Source organism: Diadema antillarum, unplaced genomic scaffold, assembly GCF_040938485.1.
Source record: "Diadema antillarum isolate AM-2024a unplaced genomic scaffold, OU_Dant_1.0 seq00000323_RagTag, whole genome shotgun sequence".
Lineage (NCBI taxonomy): Eukaryota > Metazoa > Echinodermata > Echinoidea > Diadematoida > Diadematidae > Diadema > Diadema antillarum.
Window position 1 is genome coordinate 89,969 of NW_027271342.1, and position 24,508 is coordinate 114,476.

At 37.3% G+C, this 24,508-nt stretch overlaps 1 protein-coding gene across 1 annotated transcript in view; it reads left to right on the forward strand.

Annotated features, from left to right (window-relative positions):
* The first annotated feature begins 609 nt into the window (after nucleotides 1-609).
* LOC139730625 (alpha-N-acetylneuraminate alpha-2,8-sialyltransferase ST8SIA3-like) overlaps nucleotides 610-24,508 on the forward strand; it is a 58,416-nt gene continuing 34,517 nt past the window's right edge. Inside the window, exon 1 of the mRNA XM_071641482.1 lies at nucleotides 610-883. Coding sequence (XP_071497583.1) covers nucleotides 761-883 — 123 coding nt within the window. The 5' untranslated portion in view covers nucleotides 610-760. The remainder of the gene's footprint in view (nucleotides 884-24,508) is intronic.

Consider the following 24,508-nt stretch of genomic DNA (forward strand, 5'->3'; position numbering starts at 1 on the left):
TGTGTGCATTGTAGTCGTGGCAGGTTTCCTGTTTTTACATTGGTTAAGTTGGATCATTTTCCATTTTGATGTAGATTATGTGGATTATCACATTCTCCTACACCTTTCATGAGTTTCTGGCACAAGTTCGTAACGTTTACGCCTTCACACCTCAGCCGGCTTTATCCAAACCATGAGGATGCGAGAAATGTGCACGCGTTACTCTCTATGGTGCTGGAGAGAAAGATGAGTGTTCCCGCCTTGTTTGACATAACATAACAGTTAAATAGATCTTACAAGATATTTTACGCAATATCAAGCATGTCACTTCACTTCTTTTCAATCTAACAGGATTACAAAGGCCCAACTCATTCAATCTGCATGCGTTCTCTATAATACCTTTGGGCTGACCCTACGTAATGCACGATGTTTTGCTCCAGTGTAATCGGTACTGGAGAGCTGTGCAGCAGAGAGCGCGTGGTTGATATTGCATACCCTCCCTCATGGTGTGCGTACTACATTATTGTACGTCCGAGTGGAATGGAATATTCCAGTCATTGTCTCAGCGGTTTGCGGGCCGACCGCTCACTACACAGCGAATACATACTACTATACTGCATACAACTCCAGTCTATCATCGATGATGGTGCCAACGTGTTGGTGGATTTCAGGGCATTTGATGGTTACAAGCCTGTATTTGTGTAGAGATGTCCGATTATTTCATGTAATGATTTGATGTCGATTTTGCGGTGTGGTTCGAAACCTGTCGAAAAGGGGGAATATGGACAATTACCTTGGTTACACTACTGAAACAATGTACAGATACCAGCATTCACGTAGTATTAGTAGACGGAAAACGCCCTACAATGACAGTGACATTGACGAAGACGACTGTATATGCCTGGTAAGTATTTTGCTGCCGCAGGGATAATATATATTCTCTGTGCTGTGAGGCCGAGGGTAACTATCTATTTTATAATGCACGACATGCAACTGTGATTGTGTTGGCATCTTTTCTAAGGCAATGCGTTGTATTACGTTCGTACTTTACATGTCTGTTCACCAACTCGCAACGTCATTTTGGACGCAGGCGACATCGGATGTAATACCTTGTCATTGGAGGTTATATATAAAACGTGTACTGCAGTATATCACGTACGTTTGTAAAGCTGGTGGAATGTGTTAAATACACGTCATGTCACTGGCGAGACATGGTGTACTCGGCCAACGAAGATAAGAAAGAAAGAAAAAATGAAGAAGAGTAAGAAGAAAATACGACACAATTGAAATTCCACTGTAATCGACAGATCCATTTCAGATTTCTGTTCCATGTCCAGATCCAGCAATACTATCACAATGACATGGTCATGAAAGCTCAAGATGGCCAGGCTGGCCCGAGTTTTGGGGGGGGGGGGGGGTGAGAAGGGGTATTCCCCGGGCCGGGCATAGAGAAGATTTTTGCATTTTCATATTTGAAATAATTCACCTTCGTTGGAATACATGTATCGAAAATCTATGTGTGAGAAGAATAAGATATGTATAGAAAACGCCTACTAGTATATGGCTAATTCGTGGTATCTGTCACCTCTTGTTCCGTGTACGTGTATGTGTGTGTGTGTGTACGTGTACACTGTGTACACGTTCGTGGAGATTGACGCGCTTACTGTATACTAGTACGCCATGACAAAATTAACGGAAGTGAATGGAGTGGTGACAGGTAGCATGACAATACTGGTATACTCGCAGGAAGATAACGAGGAATGTAACTGGCAAATTACGAAAAAAGACCTACATTTGTTCTTAAATTTTTATTCTACTAATCAAAGTATTTTAAAACTTACAAGTGTATCCGGGGTTGGGAGCTGTTCGTGCACCCGCTGCGTATGGCCAAGTGGTTATGAAAATTGTTAATGGTATAGTACTATGATATTAAATGTAATGACATTTATATGCATTACTAGTTGTCTTTTTTCAGTAACCATGTATCGGAGCAAATAACAATGTTATTATCAGAGGCTATACTGTGTGGTAATCGTAGCATGAATCTGTGCATAGGACTGATGCCTTTTTAAGTCACATCCATGTTTGCAAAACGGCATAGGCTGAAATTTCATGTCAAATGTCGCATAGTAGCGATAAAGGTTTATAGTCTGATCGTTGTCTATGATCACTTGTTTCCCTTTCAAGTGTTAAATCTTATCTACTTTTGCTTGATTTTAATCAATCCATGAGACGGTGAAAATGGCTGATATTTGCATTTATGCATGATAGTACATCGTAATATTTGTATTTAGATAATGAAGTTATTACTGGGTTTCACTTTCGATTATTTTCCACCCGTGGTCCTGAAAACATTTTTCTCTCACCAATGGACAGAATTATTATTATTTTTTTTTTTGGTGAATATTAAGAAACCAAGGGTGCATTCCTCATTAAATCTCCGTATACATTCGTATAGACTGACAGAGGATACCTGCTTTTTGTGGAAATGCTCTGACAAGGAGCCTTAGGAAATTCAACAAAACAAGGTGCTGCTTCAGCTGATACCCTTGCCCATTAAATAGATAGTATAGATAGATAGATACAGGTAGATAGATATAGTGGTGTTTATTCAAATCATGCATGGCAAACAGAGGTCGAATTGTACAGAGTTTATATGAGTGCACATGAGTTCACAACATTAAAAATTTATACATTCATGCATATTTGTTCGAACTATAAAGAGCTCACCAACTTGCATTCACGAATAAATACACATTGAGATGAGGTCGTACTCGGTTGATCGCTTGAATTTTCTCCTTCATATCAGTCAATGAATCACCTACATTGCTGGACGCATATTTTTTTTAATCCTCTCACTTCCGCCTCAATTTTTGTGAGTATCCGTTTACAATATCAGTAGGAAAAGACAAACACTTCGCTCTAAGACATCAACATTACAATGTCTGCGATAACATAACGAAGAATACACTCCAGAATTTTATCAATTTCATAAGTAAGAGACAATTTTATACAGAACAGTGCAAATATGATCAAACTCGGATAAGAAATCTGAAAGTTATGACATTCGGAAAGTTCAAAATTTTTCGGGAAACACTTCTTGATCAGTTGTTATGAATATTCAAATCAGGGTCAATCCACGTCAAATCATCCAATTTTCAGAAAAGTTGTCACCCGACCCCCTCCGATTTTCTTTAAAATCGCACCAAATGTTCCCCGAAGTGTCTGACGGAAAATCCCAAAATATTTTGCCCCAAGGTCAATTGGTTGCTAAGATACAGCCTCACATAGCAACCGATGCACATTCCAAAATATTAGTTAAAAGAAAATTATGCATTTTTGATTGATTGTGGTAGCGTGGATATTTATGCAAAAGTGTTCATTATCTGGAAATTGAGAGAACTTTATAGTCTTTGCAAGAAAAAGTGACTGTGATGCGAAATTGACTTTTCGTTAACGTGCACGAGGCCACCGAAAATGGTTTTAAATGTTAATTTCGAAAGTTTTAATGCATATTTAGAGGCTAATATTTTCCACATTTCATCACCTTACGTTCTAAGATATTATGCTGTTGAAGGCTTTGACTTGCTCAGTAATTTTGAAAAAAATTAGCGGATTCGTGCTCACCGTTTTTACGGAGAGCGCCCTCAAAGTTGACAAAAATGAAAAATGTGCCAAATTCAAGGTCACGGATCACCCTTCGTCCCACCTAGGAATGGCATCAATTTTTTGTATTGATAGACATTTACCTATATTATCTTGGGTTACCAAAGAAATTTTGCTACTGAAATGTTCAATGGTAAATTTACCCCACTGAAAATAGTCGTAAACGGCCAAATTCCCATGTAATATCATATATTGGGTTTAGAGGACATTTCAAATGTCCATGCTTTCAAGATGAAAAGCCCTAGCCCTGTGATATTTGCTGTAGGGGTAGTCTGTTATACATATTTCAATAATATTTACCACAAAACACTTTTATTACATAATAATGACCTTGAAATTTAATCCAAGATTTGATAAAAACAATAAGTCGCTCCATTTTCCTCATTGCACTGCACGTAATAATGTGTTTTGAAAGACTTTTCACAGAGCAATATTTCAAGAATTATGAAAGCTGACAGCTTACCATATTAAGGTTCTAAACTATTTGTGCTCTTCTTTCAGATTTAGTGTCAATTTGATCATGAATGTTATACCCTTGACCTTGAAGTGCTTCTAAAAATAGCTGTAAATTTGTTAAAATTACAAATTACACACACAACAGGTGTTTTATGGCATAACATACTAGTGATTCTTTCACAAACGCAAAAGTTTTTACAGTGTAAATGTTATATACTGGAATAAATCTATAGGTTCTTGCAAGATATGTTACAATTAATTACTTTGTTATGACAATGACCCTGAATTTATGACCTTCAAAATCAGGAGAAATGCCTATTCCTGCCCATAAAGACCTGTATTTAAGTACATAATAATAGTTGATATTATGGACATTGCGCCCAACACATAAGATTCTTATTCTAGCCTGTGAAACGCACATTAAAAGCACTGAGAGTCTTCTTTTTGGGGGGATTTGTTCTGTAACTTATGACAACTTCCAAAATAATTTCCATTCTTATGTATTTTCTTGTTTTTGGAATATTTGTTATGTATTTCTTTGTTTTTCATTTTCTACAGCATTTGTGGGTTTTTTTTATTGGAAATTGTCACAGCCTACTTTTTCTACCATAATTTGAATAGAATTAATCAATCAAAGTGATAAATACAAGTAAAAATGGTCAAGTTTTTATGAATTTCACCACAAAGCATTGTTTTCCATAGGAAATGCACACAAAATCACAAAATATTACTGTCCCCTTTTGTGATTGAAATTGAGGGTCATTGTCAAAACAAAGTAATTAATTGTAACATAATCTTGCAAGCACGTATAGATTAATTCCAGTATATAACATTTACACTATAAAAAGCTTTTGTGTTTGTGAAAGAATCACAAGTATATCATGCCATAAAACACCTGTCATGTGTGTAATTTGTAGTTAACAAATTTACAGCTAATTTTAGAAACACTTCAAGGTCAAGGGTATAACATTCATGAACAAATCGACACTAAATCTGAAAGAAGAGCACAAATAGTTTAGAACCTTAATATAGTAGGCTGTCAGCTTTCATAATTCTTGAAATACTGCTCTGTGAAAAGTCTTTCAAAACACATATTACATGCAGTGCAATGAGGAAAATAGAGTGACTTATTGTTTTTATCAAATTTTGGATTAAATTTCAAGGTCATTATTATGTAATAAAAGTGTTTTGTGGTATATATTATTAAAATATGTATAACAGACTACCCCTACAGCAAATATCACAGGGCTAGGGCTTTTCAGCTTGAAAGCATGGACATTTGAAATGTCCTCTAAACCCAATATGTGATATTACATGGGAATTTGGCCGTTTACGACCATTTTCAATGGGGTAAATTTACCACTGAACATTTCGGTAGCAAAATTTCTTTGGTAACACAAGATAATATAGGTAAATGTCTATCAATACAAAAAAATTGATGCCATTCCTAGGTGGGATGAAGGGTGATCCGTGACCTTGAATTTGGCACATTTTTCATTTTTGTCAACTTTGAGGGCGCTCTCCGTAAAAACGGTGAGCACGAATCCGCTAATTTTTTTCAAAATTACTGAGCAAGTCAAAGCCTTCAACAGCATAATATTTTAGAACCTAAGGTGATGAAATGTGGAAGATATTAGCCTCTAAATATGCATTAAAATTTTCGAAATTGACATTTCACACCATTTTCGGTGACCTCGTGCACGTTAACGAAAAGTCAATTTCGTGTCACAGTCACTTTTTCTTGCAAAGACTATAAAGTTCTCTCAATTTCCAGATAATGAACACTTTTGCATAAATATCCATGCTACCACAATCAATCAAAAATGCATAATTTTCTTTTAACTAATATTTTGGAATGCGCATCGGTTGCTATGTGAGGCTGTATCTTAGCAACCAATTGACCTTGGGGCAAAATATTTTGGGATTTTCCGTCAGACACTTTGGGGAACATTTGGTGCGATTTTAAAGAAAATCGGAGGGGGTCGGGTGACAAGCACTGGATGATTTGACGTGGATTGACCCATCAGTAAGTTGGTGATGTCATGCTCTCACAATTTCTTATTTATTTCATATACAGAAGTGACATAAATTTCATATTTTCAGCTGTATGAATATAGAATTTGCCTTGAATCCACCAAAGATGAAGAGAGACAAATGTTAACTCTGATATATTTTGGTATTTGAATATGCTGTTGCCTGTATTAGCTAAAAGTACTAGTAACCATTTTTCCGAATTTCATATAATTTATGACGTACAAATGTACAAGTTGTACATGAAAAATTGTGACGGCATGACATCATCAACTCGGTCATTTGAATATATACACTCGGTCATTCATCATGAGTGGTTGTTTGAATCATTTCATATAACACACTTTTTACAAGGGCGGATCTAGGATTACTGTAAAGGGGAGGCGCCTTTACAAAATTAAAGGGGGCGCAAGAGCCCCCCTCATTTTTTCTTTTATTTCTGTTGTTTTAACGCCCGATGCCCCCCGCTCTGGATCCGCCACTGTTTTATACAGTCCATATCCCGGTATTATGGTCTCATGTGCTTTGGCACTGACCCTTGAACTCTTCCTCCTTTGCTCCTTTACCATGGGCGTCACCAGGGGGGGTGCGTTGGGTGCGAACGCACCCCCCTTCAGATCCTTAAAAAAAAAAAAAAAAAAAAAAAAAATCAGTCTGCGAGTGACCTCAACGCCGGACGCTAAATAATTATTCTTTTCCATCTTTTTTTTTTTTTAATTTAGCACCAGAGACAAAAAAAAAAAAAAAAAAAAAAATCGTGGGCAAAAACAATTCGCACCCCTGGTTCTGGCAGCTCTAATTTTATACATATCTACTAGTATTCTATACAGTGTTTGCTATTTATCGACCGTACTGTACATCCGTACGGTACAGAGCACGTACACGTTTGCATGTACGTGTGCTACTTACAAGTATGTAGGGTCTATGTACGTTACTTCTGACCAATCCATATTGCCATCCCAAGAGCGAGCCTTAGCCTCATGAGAAAAAAAAAATGGAGGGGCAAGCATATCATTAATTTGCCCCCCCCCCCTCTACAATTCCAGAGACGAGGAGATTTCCTTATCTTTTTTTTTTGACAGAAAAAAAAAGTTGCCCCCATAAAAATATTAGAGGGGCAAGCATATTATAATTTTGCCCCCCCCCTGTCCAATTATTTCACCCAAAAGCAGTGGCGTAACTACTAAGGGGGGGGGGGGGGCGCACGGGGGGTGCCCCTTTCCCCTTATCCGCTGGTAAAAAAAAAAAGAGACTTACCAAAATAGTAATTCAAGGGTAAGTAAACTGCTTTTGAATGAAAGGGTGATCATGAAATAAGATATTTTTCTATGATTTTTTTTAACCATAATCAATTAGGTATAAAGGGTAAAACATTGTTCAAAAAGCCCGGAGCCGACAAAAGATTGTGATTCAGCGTGATTCCTGGTTGGCATTCTGCATATAACCAGGATGTGGGCAGTGTACTCAGAACATCCGAACGGCAAAAAGAGTCGCTACAATGTTGCGCAATGTGATGTAGAATGTACACCTTTGTACCTATACGCTTCGTTATATCAAAGCTAAATCATTGATTTTGCATTGTTGCTTTACATATACTAGTCTATATAAAAATGTCTTGCATTGCCAACAAAAAGACTTGACCTGGGCTAATTCCTAACTTCTCCATGTATAATACACACACACAAACAATCACGCACAAATAGGGGATGCTTTAAAGTGCAGATTTTGGACATCCTTCCCCCGCTTGGTCACTTCGACGCCACCTCGCTGGTCATACCTCCCCCAATCATGACTATAAACCGACACCCTTTACTACCAGTGGCGGACCCAGGGCGAGGGGCGCACCGGGCGTCCCCCCCCCCCCCCTCTTAATTTCCAAAGCGAAAAAAATTTAGCTTCAAACGGCAGTTTTTGGACTGTAAAATGTCAAATCTTTCAAGCTCGCTCGCTCCGATCGCTCGCATTTACTCGTAATGCCATTCTCCCGAAGTTACTGCCAGTAATTGCCGGCAGTTGCGCCCGGTGCGCCCCCCTTAATATGTTATTTCCAAAGTGAAAAAATATAGATACAAACGGCAATTTGGGGACTGTAAAATGTCACAATTTTCAAGCTCGCTCGCTCCGCGCGCTCGCATTTAAATTCTCCTGATATTGCTGCCAGTAATTGCCAGCAGTTGCGCCCGGTACGCCCCTCTTAATATCGAAAGCAAAAAAGATATAGCTTTAAACGGCAGTTGTTTGACTGTAAAATGTCAAAATTTTCAAGCTCGCTCGCGTTTAATCTTTATGCAATTCTTCTGATGTTACTGCCAGTAATTGTCAGCAGTTGCGCCGGTGCCCCCCCCCCCTTAATTCCCAAAGCGAAAAAATATAGCTATTCTACAAACGGCAGTTTTTTTTTACTGTAAAATGTCAAAATTTTGAAGCTCGCTCTCTTCGCTCGCTCGCATTGAATCGTCATGCAATTCACCTGATGTTGCTCCCAGTAATTGCCAGCAGTTGCGCCCGGTGCGCCCCTCCCCCCTAATTTTCAAAGCGAAAAAAAGATGGCTAAGAACGGCAGTTTTTGGCCTGTAAAATGTAAAATTTTCAAGCTCGCTCTCTTTGCTCGCTCGTTATGCTCTCCTGATATTGCTGCCAGTAATTGCCAGCAGTTGCGCCCGATGCGCCCCCTTAAATTCCAAAGCGAAAAAGTAATACAGCTACAAAAGGAATTTTTTTTTTTACTGTAAAATGTCAAAATTTTCAAGCTCGCTCGCTCCGCTCGATCGCATTTAATTATTATGCCATACTCCTGATGTTGCTGCCAGTAATTTCCGGCAGTTGCGCTGGGTGCGCCCCCCCCCCCCCCCTTATTTCCAACGGCGAAAAAATAATATGGCTCCAAATGGCAGTTTTGGGCCTGTAGAATGTCAAAATTTTCAAGCTCGCTCTCTTTGCTCGCTCGCATTTAATTGTTATGCCATTCACCTGATATTGCTGCCAGTAATTCCCAGCAGTTGCGCCCGTGGTGCGCCCCCCCCACCCCATAATTTCCAAAGCAAAAAAAATATGGCTACAAACGGCAGTTTTTGGACTGTAAAATGTCAAAATTTTCATGCTCGCTCGCTCCGCTCGCTCGCATGTAATCGTTATGCCATTCTCCTGATATTGCTGCCCGTAATTTTGTCGTTTCACACCGTCATTCCATAATCCATTTATAGGGGGACAACCCCCTCCCACAACCTCCCCCCTTGCTCGTTCCGCTTGCTCGGTCGCGTTCATGACATCAGTGTAAGAACTAATTCAAGAAGTTTATTCAAATGATATCATTTATAGGCAAATTTTTCAATAACAATTTACTTCAAAATATGCTGATACCTTAAACAAGTGGGACTGTTTCAAGTCGATAAAACACGCAAAAAACTTGCATCAAATTGCACTATTTACAACATCAAAATGCAAAAAGTGCTCACTGTGGGAGGGGGACACTCCCTCCCACATCCTCCCCCTCGTTCACTCCTCTCGCTCTTGCTTGGCCGCGTTTATGATATTCAGTGTAAATATCAAAACAGGAAGTCTATTTGGATGATACTATTTTATAGGGAAATTGTTCAATAATAATCTACATCAAAATATACTGCTACCTAAAACAAGTGGGACTGTTTGAAGTCGATAGAACAAGCAAAACATGCATCAAATTGCACCATTTACAACATCAAAATGCAATTTCAGTTCTAACCGTGGGAGGGGGTTGGCCCCCTCCCACACCCTCCCCCCTCGCTCGCTCCGCTTGCTCGGGCTCGGTTGCGTTCATGACATCAGTGTAAGAATCAATACAAGAAGTTTATTGACATGATATAGTTTATAGGCACATTGTTCAACAACAATTTCCATCAAAATATACTGCTCATACCTTGAACAAGTGGGACTGTTTCAAGTCGATAAAAACGCAAAAAGACTGCATCAATTTGCACCATGTACAACATCAAAATGCAAAAAGTTCTCACCGTGGGAGGAGGGAGGGGGACAACAGGCACTTCCACACCCTCCCCCCCCCCCTTGCTCGCTCCCTCGTATACTAACATCCCCCCCCCCCACCCCCAAGATGAAATCTTATATAGCTACGCCGGTGCCCTTTCCCCGCTTGGTTTCCCTAAATAAAAAAATAAAAAAAGTAAAAGTCTAGGGATTGAGAGCTTCCAATATTCCAAAGGTCTGTCCAAAATATCTCGTTACATTTAGTGTCAAAACGCACCCCCCTTGAAAAAAAGCTGGTGACGCCCCTGTTTACGTGTCCTCTTCCTGACCTTTTTCTGTTCTGTTTGACCCCCTGTTTCTTCTGTCAACGCGTATATGTAAGAGAGCTGCTTTGTTTCTGTTTGTGTGTGCGATTGTGTGCGTATGATTTGTTTTTTGTTCCCTCTGTGTCTCAGGCAATTTGTCTTATCGTTTCGTTTGACTATATACTACTACATGTACTTACTGTTCACGAGGGGACTGCATTCTACAAGCTAGGCTTTTTAGCAGTTGCCTCCATTTCTGACATCTTTTCCTTGATACGATTCAGTTACAGTTTCCCTATGCATTCCCTGAAACTTGACTCTGTTCTATTGTAAAATAAAAATGATCTTCATCAATTTCGCTTGAATATGCAAAAGCCACTCTCTACTCTTTTTTTTTTGTTTAGTCGGAAATGAAGTAAAATGAAATGAATGAAATGGAATTCACGAGGACTGGTTAAGATTTTTTCTTCCGAAAAAGTTTGAAATTTCAAATTGTCATATCTTCCTTATTTCTTTTGTTTTTTGCTTATTTTTTTGTCATTTTTGGAACGTTCGGTATGGGTTTTTTCTCTTTCTTTTAGAGTTAATTTATTTATCTTTTTTTGGGGGTGGGGGGGTGGGGAGGGGAGGAATTTCCTCTTTAAATGAAAGGATGACTTTACACAGGTTCACAGACTTACAGTTTTAATGTGACAAATGTAGTCATTGCCACCTGTTTTGTCTTCCCTTACAATCTTTATAAGGAATGCTGCATAATTATTAGTCTTGTTAATACAAATGTACGTGTATACTTCCCCAACTCACTCTACAATTTTTCAAAGCAGAACAGGACAGATTCTTTGGGATTATTTGATTACATGTGAATGCATATTTCTTCCGACACAGTATATGCTACCCATGTTTTTTTCCAGAATCCTAGTAACAAGGCCACAACAAGAATTCTCTCCATCCGTGCATCTACAGGGAAATATAGCATGGACTACTGCAACAACATGAAGGATATGTTTTCTTCCTTTTGGTATAAAAAAAAAGAATGCTGTTGATCAGCCCCTTTCCGTCTTATCAATACTGACAATGGTGCGGTGTCGCCTTAGTTTCAGTTACGCATATAATTTAGCTTTCTTCAACGTGAGCTTTTCCTGACTAGTTTTTCTTTACTGTTCCTTTGATGTCAGTATTAAAAAACAATCATTGTTATCATGCCCTCATTATGATTGTGGTTCATATGAATACACATTGTATTCTCGAATTTGCAACCAGGACTCAAGACTTTTCCGCAGTAAACACTGACGGAGCTAGGATTTGATCGGGGGGGGGGGGGGGGGGGGGGATTTGAAGCATATCCCCTGGTCTGCTGGTAGCGCTATTTTGATGTTATATTAAATCTTAGCAATGTGCCTACAGTGTTTAGGATGACATTTTGATCAATTTCTAGTGTATTTATTCTTACAATGAATAATCATGAACACCGTCTGCTAAGTTGTTGTTGTTGTTTCAAAGAAAGAAAGAAGAGAGACAAAAATGGTCTGCTATTAGAAAGCAATCAAACAAATTTTCTTTGTTATTTACATTTGATGAGTGAAATTACACTACGAAGAGTCACGGTGTTATCGTGGAATTGCCCCGTAGTTGATGCATGGAGGGGGCCGAGCAGGGGAAGGGTGTGGAAGAGGGCTATCCCAACCCTTCCCATCACGAGGTAGCTTCTTCATTTTTAAACTGAAACTGAAGTATCCTGTATACGCATTTTTGGTGGAATATTTGGGAAGCTGTCAATCAAAAAAGTACACTAAATGTGATACAATATGGAGAGAACTGAGCGAGGGAAGTGTATATGGGGATATACTCCTATACGGTAGGCCTACATGAGGGAACTTTTGGATATTTGTTTTGAATTGAAGTGACAAATCTCTTGTGCACACTTTTGATGAAATATTGGGAATTTTGTCAATTTAAAGTGTACTAAGGCTACGGAAAGGGCCAAGCGGGGGAGGGTGTGTCCCCCTCCCATCAAGCGAGAGAGATTTTGCAACGAGGGCAAGTCCAAGCTATTTGATCACACAAGACTGAAAATTCAAAATGGGTCAATTTACATAAACTTGGTATCATTTTAAAGCTAAGAAGTTAAAATACATGAATTTCAAAAAGAAAAAGTAAAAATCCTTCCGCATAACCAGCAATAAATCAATTAATCTGCATAAATTAAAATTTAGAGTAAGGCGTGAGACATTCAAAAATTCTGTATTTTATAGTTTTTACAAGTTTTTATGAAAATAAGTATGGTGACCTTAAGTCTGAATAACAAATTATCATGACTGTGATTTTCAGCTTCTCAACTGATTAAATATGCAAATGAAGGATGGGCCAAAATTAGCATGTCCCAAGCGTTACTTTTTTAGGTCACTATTTCTCATTTGCATAAAAGTTAATGATTTGATTGACATGAAACTTTCAAAAGGCCAAATTCACAATAGACCTAATCATATCCAAGGGATAAAAAGTTATTATGATAAATCTCATACTTGCAATTTTTAATTAAATTTAGTAACGCGTGGGACATTTCAGTAACGCGTGGGACGATTTGTGTACAAGTCAGTGGAAGTGTACTAAATCTTAGTCTTCTAATATGGGAAATGTATACATTATTGAGGGATTTTTTTGTAATTTTCTGAATTCTGACTTGAAATTTGGTGAAAAGTTCCACTTTGGATAAATAATTCACAAAAGATCATTACATGCTATTTTCAAGGTCACATTCAAAATCAAATGTCAAAAAATAAAGGATAACACAGGCATTTCATATTTTTTTATTATACACTGTATCTATTGTTCTGGTGGGTCTAAATCATTGAAATTTGCAAGAATTTATTAGAAATACATCTATTTAGATAATTAGTACCACATATTAAAGTTTCTCTGAGCATGTGCAATTCACATCACAATATTCATAGTGACAAAAATGTCCCACGCGTTACTTGTCCCACGCGTTACTGTACCTATCTTTCTATAATTGACCTTGAGAGAAAACTGTTTCATGATTTTTTCTGAAATATTTTGTTTCAGGTACAGTTATTGTTGTAGAAAAAGATGTTTGTAATGATTTTATAGTATACCAAGTATTTTCACAATAATTGAGATAAAAAGTAAAAGAAGAAAAAAAGGACAATCTTTGTGGTCCCACGCGTTACGGGAGAATAAATTTGCATAAATTAAATACTGAACGTGTGATTCTCATTATTTCTATTGTTTTGAACGAAGATACCTACTAGCTATCAAAAGCAGCCCAACATATGAAGTTTCCATCTTAACAGTGCAATATAGGGCTAAATCTTCTTGTGATGTCCCACGCGTTACTGATGCAAAATAGCTTGGACTTGCCCACGATCTGTTGCACACATGGGGTGAAATATTTTGACAATTTTCTATCAAAAAAGCAAGAAACTTTCCACATCTCGGGGATTATGCGGGGGTGGGGGGAGCAGAATGATAGTTCCCCCAGGGCGGCAACCTCCCCCTGCCCCCCCCCCCCCCACGATGCTCCTGACGATCGTGATACGTACTTTATCGATCACTTGCAAATTGTACATTTTATCCAAAAGTGACGTGTACGTGTACATGGGAACGCTCGCGTTTACAGGCAGTTCCAGCGTTGCGAACATGCAACTTCAAATGGTCATTCAGAAAGCAAAACATTTTCATTCTGCACTCACACAATGAAATCGTACACATGTGAGCCTAATCCATAAACAGTGGGATTTTCAGTTCATTTTAGCAGTTATTGCATAAAACGTCTGCCGTTACGGACATAATTTCTTTTTTTTTTTTGGGGGGGGGGGGGGCATTATGACTTTTTGCACTCCTATTACATTCATTTAAAAGTCTGTGACATTTTAAGCGCATAGTTAGCCCAAGTTAAATTGAAAATTGAAAGGTAAAGAAATGTTTCATTAGATAAAGTTAAATTAAATGACACACATGACACATGTACCTTCTAGAGGTACCTACCTTCTTTATGGCGTTGCGGACATTACATTTTAAGCGTTACGGACATTACAGATATATCCACTTTCATTAAGGGGTAGGGATGGCACGTTTGCATTAATATTTTCTATCAGTTTCACATGGATGGTAATCAATACACATTTGAAAATGTTGCCGTGAGCCCTTTCATGAGATCTTTGATTTAAGGAGTTGCCAATTTGAGGACTATTTGTTCAGTATTGACCCCTACTTATTCAATTTGTTGATATTTTGTAATCATATTCTAATCTGAACAACTTATTTTATGTATGCAATAGAATTGTGATGTATAAATGACATTTAGATCAGCTTTTTGACTTTGTATTTATAGGATCTTCAAACTTGTAATAACTCAAAATGTAATTTTAAAGAAACTTTACGAGCATTACACTGTTATCCACATCTACATACTCGTAACAAAGCATAACTGCACAAATAAAAAAAAAACTTTAATTTTAATCAAAACTAACGCATACTAGTTCAACAAATGCTCAGTATGTATTTTTACACAATGAAGAATTTGTGTTTCTTTCTTTTTATTTCCTATGGTGTGTTGTGTTTACACAGTCTTTGTGAGGGTAAGAAAAGTCTGCTTAAAGAATATTATTTATTCTGATTCCACATCACCTTTAAGCTAAAAAGTGACTCTTGTTGTTCTGGTTCTTAGATGGTCTAAATGCTATGATTGCATCCTGTTCTCTCCTTCTTCACTTCATCCAAAGAAATATCCATGGATCCTTGTCTTTTCAGAAATTTCATAGTCTGTGGACCACTAGCCTCATTACAAGTCAGACATCAATTGTCCAGTACTCATTTTTCTAGATTGCTCTATCATCCAGACATGAAATGGCACATATTGTTTTCGCCTATTCAGTGCAAAAGTAACTAAAAGTACAAAATTCTTGATTCTTTTCAAAGTAGTGGTAATTCAGGAATAGCTGGTGATCACTATGATAACGTTGTATTTCTACCAACCAAAATACCGTTGATAGAAGGAACAAAGAGGAAGTGAAATTTCTTTCACATTCCATTTCATTTCCACATTATTTCAATAATAAAACATTAAATTATCATGTAAGTCATTGCACTGAATAGTAAATTAATAATGTCGTACGTGTGTATCTCGCTCATCTTTCAATATAATTTTATCCAGATGGCTACTGCGGGCATGACATGCGTCAGAATTTGAGGTTGGACCGTATTTCCTTAACAACAGACAAGTTAGACAGCAACTGACCATACATTGTGTAAAAGGCTTTGTCCAGGGATGTCGCTGACTATTTCTCTTCTCCAACAAAGTTGTAACACATTTTCTTGCAAACACAGTGTAATTGCTCAACTTGATATGATGTTGCTGTTACTCCACAGTAGCATTTATTTATTTCACGGTAAAAATGAATAGATAATAAGATTGTAGAGGTTTGAAATTGATTAGTCAACAAAACCAGTAACAAATATGGTGTAAAATACTGAACTGAAGTATCATGATCACGGGTGTCTTTGATTATAAACATCTATAATTAATTCAATTATGAACTTAATTGGATAATATAATAGTGATTGCGTTAATGATAAGTAATGATGACATCGATAATAATGATAATGGTGCTGCTTGTGGTAACAGACTTTATGACAAGGGGTACATTGAAAAGTATCACGACATTGCAATAAATGAAAGGACGCTGTATACAACTTGTAGGTGATTCCTATCATGATTGACGCTCATGGCGCTATTTCAGTCGAGTGTTGAGGTGGATGAGTCCGGAATAACAAGTTGCACACTTTGAAACCTCTGGAATTAAATATGATTAGAAAGACGTTCAATGAATTCATTGCGGTCCAGACGTGATCAGAGACTCCATTAAAGGTCCTTTAAAGGCATTATTTACCATTTGCAGATGAAACAAAAACCCAGCTTTAGTGCTTCAAAATAGTTCTGAAATGTGATTTAGGCCATTAGGGATAAAAACAACTGATCTAAAAATGTTAATCCGGATTGTCACTGTTAAGTATTGTTAGATATACATAATGTGAACAATAGTTATGATATAATTGTTTTTAGAATAAACAGTTTATAGTTATGGTTTGTTGAGAGAATTAGTGATATCTCCTTATATTTTAGACGTTGGACTTTTAGGCTTCTTAAATCAATGCTCAAAATGGTTAACAGTATTTGTCATAAAAAATGATAACGATAGTAATACAGTATTACTTACATTTGCAGTACTTGTATCAAGCGCGCCGGAACACTTTTAGTTTTTTTTTTAAAATGAAGTGGGGGGGGGGGGGGGGACAAAATCTCGACGGGGCACATTTATGTGACAGTGGGAGCGAAGTGGAGGGTGTGTGTTTGTGTGTGTGTGTGTAGGGGGGGGGGGATACCCCGTCTGACGTTATGGACTTTTTGTAAAAACAAAGTATAAAAGTCGCGTTTATAGAGCATTAAAAAACACATTTCTTGGGAATTAAACGTAACTGAAGAAATCGAAGCGATACAATTAGGTGTTAGGGACGTCAGTTCGAACGCGAATTGTCCTAAGTTAATTACATTATCTTTAATTCTTTATTCGCATCATTAATACTGATTGACAATCATTGCGAACAAACTATAGTATTTTTTTTTTCGTAGCAAATCTAAAGAAAAAGTGCTTGAATATGACTCCAGACTACAGCCTTCGGTAAAACAATACACGTTGCATGATACATGTACCTGCTTCTAATGATAATCCATTATTAATGAGCCGAAACTGTTGGAAATGTTCCATGGTAAATTCACTAAAGTGTTACTCTTTCACCATCTTGGGATTGTCATTACCTCTAAGAGTTCACAATGAGCATGCATTGGTGAGCTACTTTCACCTTGCCTTTCGATCTTAGTCTGAAATATATTCATTAAAAGCTTAAACGTGATGGCATTGTTCGAACAATGAAAAAATATTCTTATATTGCTAGAAAGCTTCTAACAGATAAAAATGAAAAAAATGACAGGGTTTACAAGAGGTATGTTTCAGGGGGCAAACTTATCGAAGGACGCGAGGCTGCCATCTATTATACACTAAATTTACTTTCATAGGTGTAAGTGCCTCGTTAGGGTTTTTATTTATGAAATTGAACATTTTTAGACAGAAAAGCGCCTTTATTTTTCATTTCGGCCTTTAAATAATTGATTAATTGTATGCTACCTTTCAGGGGGAACATGGGGGGGGGGGGGCGAAAACTAGTTTTGCATCCCCCTAAAAATTGGGGGGGGGGGGGGCAAGTGCCCCCTCTGCCCCCCCCCCCCCCCCCCTTTCCGGTGCTCTTGGACAGTATACTAGTGCGAATAATGATGTACACGCTTGTAGGTATACTTGTATGATGATGGATGTGTCTCCAGTACTGGGCCTACTACTAACAAATTTGTGTAAAAATAACAGTGCACACATCAGTTTCAAGGAACTAGCTCTTCATTCAATACGTCATAACCTGCAGGATGAATAGTTAGTTATTTTGTGCGTTTATGTGAATGAAAATGTTAAGGAAATGGATTTGTTTTGTCTGTTCATGATTTCTCAATCTCAGTCAATATTCTTATGATCTGTCCTTATCCTCATGAATTCACCTTGTATATCAGGACATGTTTTCATGCACTAATTTCCTCGAGTTTGTCGTTTGAAGCAAGTATAAATACCAACCAAAGCATGAGTAGAGGGTCACGGTAGTATTTGTTAATCATTTACTAACAATAACATCTAGGCCTGATGAATCATTTTGTACAGTATGTCCACTCCCCACCCCCACCCCCCCCCCAAAAAAAAAATACAACCGGATTTTTGCATTGATAAAAATCTGAATAAACTGTCTGAATGCTATTTTAGGGTCTAAAAATTTAACATCTTACCTATATTTTGCAGAAAACCCATCCAATTTGTTTAAGTGGTAACAGAGAAATGTGAATTGTTGTGAAGCATGTCGTGGATGTGATTCTTCCAAGTTGAGCACTTGGATGCTCTTGGAACTGCATTATGTGAACACAATGGACAGAACTTGGAGGGAAGGGATTCCTGACATGCTGTACAAAAATCCTAATATCTCTTTGACCACTGAAGCAAGTCAGATGGGGTTTTCTGCAAGACGTGGGTAATAAGTTATAGTTTCATACCCTAAAAGTATATTTGGATTGATTCACTATTTTTAAAGTTATCAGAGGGTCCCGCTGTAATTTTTTACAATGTACGGTATGTCGGTGAAGCGAAAGGTCAAAGTCTGTCATTACTTACTGAGAGAAAGATTGAGAGAGGAAGGTTGATTAACTTGTACGCCATGCACCCATGAAAACTCATTGTGGTTATGTTCAAATATTTGACGATGATGTCGCAAATCCGGTGACAACTACACCTGACAAAGGTCGCTCATAATTTCGTACCGACTATACCCTTTTTTTTTTATTAGAGCATGAGGCATTGAAACAAGATGCCTTTGGTGCATTTGATATCTTTTCTGTGTTCGTTAGTTAGAATCACATTTTTAAGAGCAGAATGCTAACCAGATGTAACAGAGACAAATATATAATAATCTTGTGATGAATGTCCGTTAGTTTGGAATCCTGAGATCACAGATCTTCACAATCAAAACCATTTTAGATGGTATTAAAACTGTTATTTAGTACGTTGAGCTACCCTAACTTATAGAAATACATGTACTTGTGATAGTACTCTTTAGACAGCTTTGATGATTCAGACAGAGATGAGGTGTTACGGTGCTACTCTTCATCGGTATTAACAGTAACAGAGAGGTGTTCTCTCACCTCCCTGGTAGTAATAGCATTATCTAAGATGCTCCGTCAACCAGTCATCTTGCATTTAAAAAAAAAAAAGGGGGGGGGGGAACCCCACACCCTCGGACAGTGCCTCTGCACCGCGCTGGTAGAGGACAACTTGCTAGATTTTGGGTAATACCAAAGTAATTAATAGCCGGTCAAACAGAAATTTTAATTGCTGGACATGATCATCCCAGGTGCCGCTGCATACATACCGAAATTTCATCAATGTACAATGTATATGACACAGTGGTCAAGTCAGACAATCACTTGATGATGTTGCCGGTGCATATTTCATACCAAAGGACATTACCTTGCACTGAAACAGGTACTGGTTAATATGTTATTCCCCTTGCTTTCTGAAAGAGGTAAGCCAGGAGCTCTTTCATTATGCTAGAAAATAATAATAAGTTGAATTTTCATCAATTTTTCGTTATAGTTGCCTTATACTATAATTATGAATGGTTGTAGTCTTCTTATGCAGCTGTGGCGGGACTGGAACTTCAAAAAAAAAAATCATAACTTTCAACAGATTCTCTGATAATTTTCAAATGTTTCTAATGAGTACTGTTAATATCCCTATATTCACTCAATCCACTAAATCGGGGTAAATTCCTCTTAAAGTGACGTCAGGTTGTGAGTGACTCTGAGTGCTGCAAACTTTGTGTATGACGTGAAATCCGGTTCACCTTGGATGTTTTACGTCCCTCACTTCTCACTTCCGCTTTTTATTCTGAGAGAGAGAGAGAGAGAGAGAAGGAGAGAGAGTGTATATATATATATATATATATATATATATATATATATATATATATGTGGGTCAATCCATGTCAAATCATCCAGTGCTTGTCACCCGACCCCCTCCGATTTTCTTTAAAATCGCACCAAATGTTCCCCAAATTGTCTGACGGAAAATCCCAAAATATTTTGCCCCAAGGTCAATTGGTTGCTAAGATACAGCCTCACATAGCAACCGATGCGCAATCCAAAATATTAGTTAAAAGAAAATTATGCATTTTTGATTGATTGTGGTAGCATGGATATTTATGCAAAAGTGTTCATTATCTGGAAAGTGGAAGAACTTTATAGTCTTTGCAAGAAAAAGTGACTGTGACGCGAAATTGACTTTTCGTTAACGTGCACGAGGTCACCGAAAATGGTGTTAAATATTAATTTTGAAAATTTTAATGCATATTTAGAGGCTAATATCTTCCACATTTCATCACCTTAGGTTCTAAAATATTATGCTGTTGAAGGCTTTGACTTGCTCAGTAATTTTGAAAAAAATCAGCGGATTCGTGCCCACCGTTTTTACGTAGAGCGCCCTCAAAGTTGACAAAAATGAAAAATGTGCCAAATTCAAGGTCACGGATCACCCTTCGTCCCACCTAGGAATGGCATCATTTTTTATGCCTCCGCCACGAAGTGGTGCCGGAGGCATTATGTTTTCGGGTTGTCCGTCCGTCCGTCCGTCCTTCCGTCCGTCCGTCCGTCCTTCCGTCCGTCCGTCCGTCCTTCCGTCCGTCCGTCCGTCTTTCCGTCCGTCCGTAATGAATTTTGTGGACAAGGTAACTATCAAAAGCTGTTGAGGTATCCTGATGAAACTTGGCATGTATGTGTATTAGGGGGTGAAGTTGTGCCTATCAACTTTTGGGTGCACGTGCTCAAGGTCAAAGGTCAAAAGGTCAAGGTCAAATACATAAAATTTCACTATTTCCACCATATCTATGCAATGCCTGAAGATATTTTCTTGAAACTTAGTGTATACATGTATTACCCAATTTAGATTCTCTGGTGAAAGTTTGGGTCATGAGGTCAAAGGTCAAAGGTCAAAAGGTCGAGTAAAAGTATTAAAACTTCTTTTTTTTCTCTGTAAATTGGAAAATTGTTCAAGGTATCTTCATGGAACATAGTATATATACATGTACTGACTGGCAGTGATTATCTAGAGAATGTAGGGTTCATGGGGTCAAAGGTCAGGGGTCAAAGGTCAAGTGCAACACTTCAAAATTTTACTATTTCCTTCATGTTCATGCAATGCCAGCAGGATTAGTATTTTTTTTTTTTACAATTGGTGTATGCATGTGTAACCTAATAGAAATTCTCTGGAGAGTTTTTTTTTTCTTTTTCTTTTTTTATTGCCTCAAAGGTCAAAAGGTCAAAGATCAAGTGAAAGTGCTGAACTAACTTTTTCCTCCATATCTCGGAAGTGGCTGAATTTATCATGAAACCTACTGCATATCTATGCATGTTCTACCTGAAAGTGATTATCTTATGAATTTTAGGGTCTAAGGCCAGATGAACATGGTAACAATTTACTATTCAGTACAGAAATTGCACTTTTTCTCCATACCGGTACCATGAAAATTACTCAATGCATAAATGTATGAATGGGTCAAAGTCAAGTTAAAGTCCTTAAATCCCCAAATACATGCTCTCCTATTCATCCAATTAAACCAAGTTCAAGGAAGGTGAACATTCAACACATTTCTGACAAACTTGTCATTTCAATATTTTGCCAGTTTTGTGAAAATGTAATCACACATTGTCCACACGGACTATCTAGACCTATTAGGAGAATCATGCATTATGGCGGAGGCATACCAGTCGCCATAGCGACATTTCTAGTTTTTTTTTTGTATTGATAGACATTTACCTATATTATGTTGGGTTACCAAAGAAATTTTGCTACCGAAATGTTCAATGGTAAATTTACCCCACTGAAAATGGTCGTAAACGGCCCGCAATTCCCATGTAATATCACATATTGGGTTTGGAGGACATTTCAAATGTCCGTGCTTTCAAGATAAAAAGCCCTAGCCCTGTGATATTTGCAGTAGGGGTAGTCTGTTATACATATTTTAGTAATATATACCACAAAACACTTTTATTACATGATAATGAACTTGAAATTTAATCCAAAATTTGATAAAAACAATAAGTCGCTCCATTTTCCTCATTGCACTGCGTGTAATATGTGTTTTGAAAGACTTTTCACTGAGCAATATTTCAAGAATTATGAAAGCTGACAGCCTAACATATTAAGGTTCTAAACTATTTGTGCTCTTCTTTCAGATTTAGTGTCAATTTGATCATGAATGTTATACCCTTGACCTTGAAGTGCTTCTAAAAATAGCTGTGAATTTGTTAACTACAAATTACACACAGACAGGTGTTTTATGGCATGATATACTAGTGATTCTTTTACAAACACAAAAGCTTTTTATAGTGTAAATGTTATATACTGGAATTAATCTATACGTGCTTGAAAGATATGTTACAATTAATTACTTTGTTCTGACAATGACCCTCAATTTCAATCACCAAAGGGGACAGTAATATTTTGTGATTTTGTGTGCATTTCCTATGGAAAACAGTGCTTTGTGGTGAAACTCATAAAAACTTGACTATTTTTACTATTTATCACTTTGATTGATTAATTCTATTCAAATTGTGGTAGAAAAAGTGGGCTGTGACAATTTCCAATAAAAAAAACCCACAAATGCTGTAGAAAATAAAAAACAAAGAAATACATAACAAATATTCCAAAAACAAGAAAATACATAAGAATGGCAATGATTTTGGATGTTGTCATAAGTTACAGAACAAATCCCCCCAAAAAGATGACTCTCAGTGCTTTTAATGTGCGTTTCACAGGCTAGAATAAGAATCATTCTTATGTGTTGGGCGCAATGTTCATAATCAACTATTATTATGTACTTTTTGTATGGGCAGGAATAGGCATTTCTCCTGATTTTGAAGGTGATAAATTCAGGGTCAATGTCAGAACAAAGTAATTAATTGTAACATATCTTGCAAGAACCTATAGATTTATTCCAGTATATAACATTTACACCATAAAAACTTTTGTGCTTGTCAAAGAATCACTAGTATATCATGCCATAAAACACCTGTTGTGTGTGTAATTTGTAGTTAACAAATTTACAGCTATTTTTAGAAGCACTTCAAGGTCAAGGGTATAACATTCATGATCAAGTTGACACTAAATCTGAAAGAAGAGCACAAATAGTTTAGAACCTTAATATGTTAGGCTGTCAGCTTTCATAATTTTTGAAATATTGCTCTGTGAAAAGTCTTTCAAAAAACATATTACACGCAGTGCAATGAGGAAAATGGAGCGACTTATTGTTTTTATCAAATTTTGGATTAAATTTCAAGGTCATTATCATGTAATAAAAGTGTTTTGTGGTATATATTACTAAAATATGTATAACAGACTACCCCTACTGCAAATATCACAGGGCTAGGGCTTTTTATCTTGAAAGCATGGACATTTGAAATGTCCTCCAAACCCAATATGTGATATTACATGGGAATTTGGCCGTTTACGACCATTTTCAGTGGGGTAAATTTACCATTGAACATTTCGGTAGCAAAATTTCTTTGGTAACCCAACATAATATAGGTAGATGTCTATCAATACAAAAAAATTGATGCCATTCTTAGGTGGGACGAAGGGTGATCCGTGACCTTGAATTTGGCACATTTTTCATTTTTGTCAACTTTGAGGGCGCTCTCCGTAAAAACGGTGGGCACGAATCCGCTGATTTTTTTCAAAATTACTGAGCAAGTCAAAGCCTTCAACAGCATAATATTTTAGAACCTAAGGTGATGAAATGTGGAAGATATTAGCCTCTAAATATGCATTAAAATTTTCAAAATTAACATTTAACACCATTTTCGGTGACCTTGTGCACGTTAACGAAAAGTCAATTTCGCGTCACAGTCACTTTTTCTTGCAAAGACTATAAAGTTCTTCCACTTTCCAGATAATGAACACTTTTGCATAAATATCCATGCTACCACAATCAATCAAAAATGCATAATTTTCTTTTAACTAATATTTTGGATTGCGCATCGGTTGCTATGTGAGGCTGTATCTTAGCAACCAATTGACCTTGGGGCAAAATATTTTGGGATTTTCCGTCAGACACTTTGGGGAACATTTGGTGCGATTTTAAAGAAAATCGGAGGGGGTCGGGTGACAACTTTTCTGAAAATTGGATGATTTGACGTGGATTGACCCATGTGTGTGTGTGTGTGTGTGTGTGTGTGTGTGTGTGTGTGTGTGTGATAGAGAGCAAACTTTTCATTCTCTAGGCCTATAAGATGTTTTCCAAGAAGGTCATAGGCCTACGGCGTCGGGTAAAAACAAGCAAAGCGATTTCTAGATAACGAGACTCTTTTCTTTGATCTTAAACAACATACCGCATGGATGTGTACATGAATCGAAAAAATTGACAAACAAACAAACAAAATAGCATTTGCTATG